This window comes from Apium graveolens, chromosome 6, assembly GCF_009905375.1.
Source record: "Apium graveolens cultivar Ventura chromosome 6, ASM990537v1, whole genome shotgun sequence".
In the NCBI taxonomy this organism is placed as follows: domain Eukaryota; kingdom Viridiplantae; phylum Streptophyta; class Magnoliopsida; order Apiales; family Apiaceae; genus Apium; species Apium graveolens.
Window position 1 is genome coordinate 16,003,346 of NC_133652.1, and position 6,044 is coordinate 16,009,389.

Here is a 6,044-nt window from a genome sequence, read left to right on the forward strand (position 1 = left end):
TTACCCGTTTCCTGATCCGAAATTAGACCCGGTTTTGATCCCTGTTTCCCTAAATTTCTATTACAAAACTGTTTCCGTGGTTTATTTTAAAAATAAATCCAAAAATACAATTTTATTTCTAAAAATAATTTGGTTAATTATTTAATAATTAACTGAATTATTTTAAATTCCAAAAAATTATTTTTTGTTTTATTATTTCTAAAAATCATAATTTGATTGAATTATTTGTAATTTATTTTGATTAAATATTTATGATTTAATAATTGATTAATTCGTTTAATCAATTAGTTTTATCAATAAATAGTTAAATGAAGTATAATTATCTATAATTAATCCAAATTATATTTTGGATATATTTTGAGCTTTTAAAAATATATAAAGCTATTGAATAATCAATTAATAATATTATTAATTGAATTATTCATATTTTATTCATAATAAATAGACCGTTTGTCCATTTAATACGAAACAAACGCGTCTAGACTCAGAAAGTTATTCCGCTTCTACAAAAAATACTTTCAAGACATAAGATCTTTTGTATCGAAAGGTCATTTATTTTGTAGATGTTTCTGAGTCGCGTATTGATTGAAACGTCATATTTTGACCTGATTTTAATCTTAAAAATACTGAGACCTACCTTTTGACGAACTGAGTCATGTGTTATATAAATGATGTGATACTTGAATTTTATATTTACATGCTATGTGAATTACGTGCGTACGTGGGTCAAGATTCTTGTAACTGATTGTGGTAATTATATGTGGGCTATCGTATGGGTAGACGATACAGTTTTGATGTTCAGCTCGTCGTATAATTATCGTTTAGACGATTAAAGTGTATCTTTTAATTATAGATGTCGGTCGTTCGAGACAACAAGGACCAGACAGAATGGATGAAGGGTAAAGTTGAATAGTATTGAGTAATGGGTTTGCAGCACTGCGTGGGTGGCAGATCTGGGGTTATTTGAATAGAAGACGGTGATGTCATGAGATGTCAGAATGAGATATTTTTGTTATTGCGAGTGTGCTTAACTACTAAAAACTAAATATAAGTTTTTGTACACTATTTTAATTCCAGAATAGTTCAATATTTTACATATCAAGCTGCTTATTTATAATTATGCAAGTATTCCTCCATTATTTTACTTCTCTTTTTTTTTTGTCAAATTTAAAGCAGATTTATTTAATAATTTGAAAGAGACTCAATCGGGACAAATTCCCAACTGATCATGCAACCAGGTCGAAAAATAAATAGAGATAAATAATTAGCCGTTTTGTTTCCGAATTGCTTAACAAACTAAATACAAATATTCTGAAAATTAAAAATCAGGGTAATGATTTTCCGGGCAATCCAGCATGCATCTCCCCCAAATACAGTAGCTTTACAATTGACCCTCACATTAATTCCATTGATAGTGTAATATTCAGATGACTCAGTTGCAACAACTGAGCTTGGAAGCCTCGTGTTATGAACAAATATTTATTTTTAAGAGGTGAGCACATGTGATTTTCACCACCATTCCAAGCACACCCGAGCTATCTACCTGTCGGACACCAGCTATAGACCTGCCGAAAGTATTGTTTATGCGAGATATCCATATCTCCCAATATACCGTCAAATTCATTTTCCATACAACCACCACATCGCACAAAGCGAGACACGTCGCATAAAGCTAGACAATCAAACACATAAATAATAACTTAAACAGAACAATACGAAAAAAACCCAAAATTCAAAAATCTCGGAATAACACCAAATTGTAATATGTTGTTAGATCAGAGATTTTGAATTCAAAAATTGATTTTTTTTATAATATCCAAGCTCTTATCTTAGTAAATCTGAAAACTAAAGTGAAGAATTGTAATTGATTTTTCGAGTTTTGTGGAACAAATCTCGATTTTATTGAAAAAGCAAACAAAAGGAGGAGATGGAGATGAATATGGAGGCTATTTTACTTCTAGAATAGTTAAATGTTTTAAATACAAAAATATTTACTTCTTATTATGCAACTAGTTCCACCTTGATTCGATATTTTAGCAACTGAGTTACAGTATTGTTTTCAATACAACTTATCATTGTGATTTTGGTTGAGAAACACTTCTAGTATTTATTCTACTAGAATCCATTACCATTGTTAAACAATGATTCCTTGGTTGTTTCTTGGACAGTGAGATGCACTGTTTGATATTAAAGTTGCTTTTGGTGGCTATTCCTGATAAATAGGAATAATAGTTTATTGTTGAATAAGAATTCCATTTATACTGAATTATTATATTCTGGATTGGATGGTTGCTTAAGAGGCCGTTGCGCCGGTCCATCATGTGAATATGTTACGACATACTGTAATATATATGATTGTTATTATAGGCCAATGTGTTGCCTTTTTGGGTACCCCTATTTTTTGGATATGCTTCGACATACCGGTGTTGCTTCGTGACTGATCATCGGAGGCATCATAGCGTCTTGATGATTCCAATCTAATTTATTGATAATGCAATCCGAAAGGATAACTCTTTTTCGTCAATTAATTTTCGGTATGGATAGTTGATCAAATTTTTGTTGAGATTTAAATTATTGTTGAAGCCTCTATTGCTTAATTACCAAAACATTTTAATGGAAAAGTATTGTAAATTTTAAAAATCACTTTAATGTTATTAAAGTGAATTTTTTGGTTTTATTTGAAAAACTATTAAATCTTTTGAGGCTTTCTTATTATGTTTTAATAAACTTGATGGGAATTCTTTCACTCATACTTTCCTGTTTTAAATTTAACATTCCAGTGGGAAATAACTTGCTAGATTTAGCCGCGTAGTTCAACAAAAGCAGAGAATGTGGCTATTACGAAGATGGTTGGTCCAGGGTATGCGGGATTAAAGTAAGTTCTATTGTGTAAAGTTATTTGTATATATATTATAGTTATGTTATCGTATATTTGGACCTAGTATACATCTTTTCGAAGTTAAACCAGTGAGTTTGGTTTTGAGTTTGTAAATTATTGAAAATATGTTTTAAAAAAGAAGAGAAAAATTTATTTGTGGAAGTTGGAAATTCTTGTTTGTAGAACTGTATCCTAAAAATATCTTGGTGTAGTTTGGGGTCACAGATGCTACATATAATTGCTTGTACTTGTTTATTGATTAAACATATCATATTTTATTGAGGTTTCATTGTGACGACCAAATCCTCTGATCCCGGATATGAGGGCGTTATATTTGCCTCATGCGATGCATTGGTATGGGTTTATCCATCCCTCTTTTAAGCTCCTTGGCAATCCTAGAATGGAAAATCTCCACGGCCGAGGCATCCCAACGCACTTTGGAGAGGTCATATCCTTACAAGGTGTAGTCCATATACTTGCACACGTATACACCGCAATTTGAGTAGTTATCTTGTTTAGGCATTGTATCCCAAACATGAACTAACGACTCTTCACTTGGGATATTTTGATTCTTGCCAAGCTAACGAAGGATATTTCCAAGAAATCCAATCTGACATACAACATGAAACAACATCACTTGACGAAAGTATTAAGGAAAGACTTGAAAATTATGATATAAGTTGAGGTCGAGGAACTAGTACTGCGTACTCTTCTTCGTCAGGATATTTAGCGTTGTAGTTCATAGGATCAAGCACCATTACGCCCCATTCCTTCACAGAAAATACCATCAATATCCAATTATTTCGGTTCATATTTGCAGGAACAAATATGTAGTCTAGCTTGTTAATTGGTGGACCTATCCCATAACTCCCCCAAGTAACAAAAAAAATGCATGGTATTTGCAGATTAAGGTTTGAGTACTCCACCTCCTTTGCCAACTCCATAAAAAGTGGATCCATAAAGTAGTAAGAAGGCATCCTCGGATACACCCCCGCTGCAACTATGGCTTCCTCACGATCACGTAACAACCATGACAAGAAACAGTTTATAACACAATAGTTGTAAAATTAGAAAATTTTAGAATGAAATAAAAACAACATAAATGAAAGAAGGGTTAAAGATTGTACCATGTAAGCATATATGATCATGTCATTTAGCCATCTTTTGGGTTGCAAACTCTGCATAACACTTGTGTCCAAAGTCCACATAAGATAGTGTATAATAGGAGCCCTCACAGGGAGACCTCCCCATCCCCAATCCCTCATAATAGCCTCCATTATCTCCCTCTTTAGCCTCTTATTTATCTCTCATTTCTCTTCCACATGGCGGCAGACATCCATCTACTCGTCCTTAAAAAGAAGATGACACCGAAACAAATAGAGGTGCCTGTGTAGGGGCCTATGACACCTGATGAGACGGCTGTGTCATGTCAATGATATCTTCCTCCCGACTATCTCCAACTGTAGGACTCATTGCCTCGGGAGATAGATGAACATGCTAGAACAATGAAGCCGTATATGCCGGACCTCTAACAGTCTGTATAAATCGATAATACTGCTTCACAAACATGGGGGCAATCCTCCCAAACTCCTGTTGATACTCAGGGAGTATGCTGGTATCAATAAGCTACAAACATGCCAACCTCTTTTGTATCTGTATAAACATTTGTGGAATATAATCACATACTACTATAATGCAAGCGAGAACAAGATTAAATACTATGTGAGTACATGGGAAACGATTATAAAAAAAACTTACAATGTCAAATGCCTGAGAATTATTAAACAACTCCCTGGTGCTGTACTATGGCTCTGGCACTGGCCGTGGCTTCCCCACACGCATCCATGCAATGTCTCAGTACCACTTCATATAGCCAGTGCCATCAACTCAGTATGACTGCTGAACACTACAACCTCCGAGTGATGACTAAACCGAGACCACTCACCAATCTCAGCAAACCATATAGCGCCAATCATAGGGACTAAACGGAATCATAGGCATCCTATACTCTGTCATGGTAACCAGTGATCGTGGGATACCCTGTCTCAACCCAAACTGTCTCATCACCATATCAGAATGCTGATACTCAACAATATCATAACATAGTACTGGAACCCTGGAAAAACCAAAGAAACGAGCCACCCAATCCTCAGCAGATATGTCATGATCCCCATCTGAATCCCAATCTACATCTGAATCTAAATCCTCCTCCACCTTGTGAAAGTGGGCATACGACATCCATGCCACAATATCACCTGCAACTACATTAAACTCGCTTCCATAATGTGGCAAATTATGATGAGGCATCAATCTACTATCATGCCTACCAGTACCCCGTTTCCTCTTAGCCGCAACAACAATCCCAATCCATAGCATAATCAAGAACATCCTCGACCTGCCCCTTACCCTTAACCTCTTTCACCTCCCTCCCCTTATTTCCCCTAACCTCATTCCTCTCCACCTCCTTCCCCTTCCCATTCTCCACCTTTTCCCCCTTTTTCCCCTTAGGCTCCTCCCCGACCTCTTCCTCCTCCTCCTCCTCAGCAACCACCTTCACCTTCTATTCAGTCAGCGGATCAAACCAATGTCTAGAAAAGTACCCCACGATAATCTCTAGAATATCGCCAACTATCGGTCGTCTAGCAATTGGTAAACCCAAGATATAGCCAATATCCTCGAGAGTCACTGTCATCTCCCCTTTTCTTATGAAAAAGGTGTTGGTCTCGGGACGTCACCTCTCCACAAGTGCCGTGACAAGCCTCACATCATTCTGCAACACCACAACCGGATTTGCAAACACACCATAACCAATGCTATGCAACAAGTCCTTCTGAGCATCAGACAACACCCAATTACGCATGTTTCTGTTCCCACAATAACACTACAAAGGACCCCTCTCATGCCCTCCCAAACATCCGAACTCACATGATAATAGTTATCAAAGATAACAGTATGACAAACTGGACCCGTTATTATGTTATCCATCCTGAAATAATAAACATACAACTCAACATTAGATACTTCAATAACACATCCAATCATGTATAAAGCCGAAAAATATAACAAAATAAAAAAACAATTCTGCTAAAATATGCAAACTTTTTTGACATTACTACATTACATAACTTTAAACCATTGTTGCTTAATCCGAGTTGACCACAAATAA

General features: G+C 35.6%; 1 protein-coding gene across 1 annotated transcript; it reads right to left on the bottom strand.

Annotated features, from left to right (window-relative positions):
• Positions 1-4,375: 4,375 nt before the first annotated feature.
• LOC141664672 (uncharacterized) lies at positions 4,376-5,185 on the bottom strand. Its single transcript, XM_074470626.1, has 2 exons — positions 4,838-5,185; positions 4,376-4,504 (listed from the first exon to the last, which is right to left on the bottom strand). Exons 1-2 carry the CDS (start codon positions 5,183-5,185, stop codon positions 4,376-4,378), a joined length of 477 nt encoding a protein of 158 aa, XP_074326727.1.
• Positions 5,186-6,044: the final 859 nt, after the last annotated feature.

What these genes read in the sequence shown, in the direction of transcription:
- LOC141664672 (XM_074470626.1), bottom strand. Translation starts at nt 5,185, where the DNA reads ATGCCTCATCATAATTTGCCACATTATGGAAGCGAGTTTAATGTAGTT. An exon ending in CCTATGATTGGCGCTATATG is followed by an intron (nt 4,505 to 4,837) that starts GTTTGCTGAGAT and finishes GCATGTTTGTAG; the next exon opens with CTTATTGATACCAGCATACT.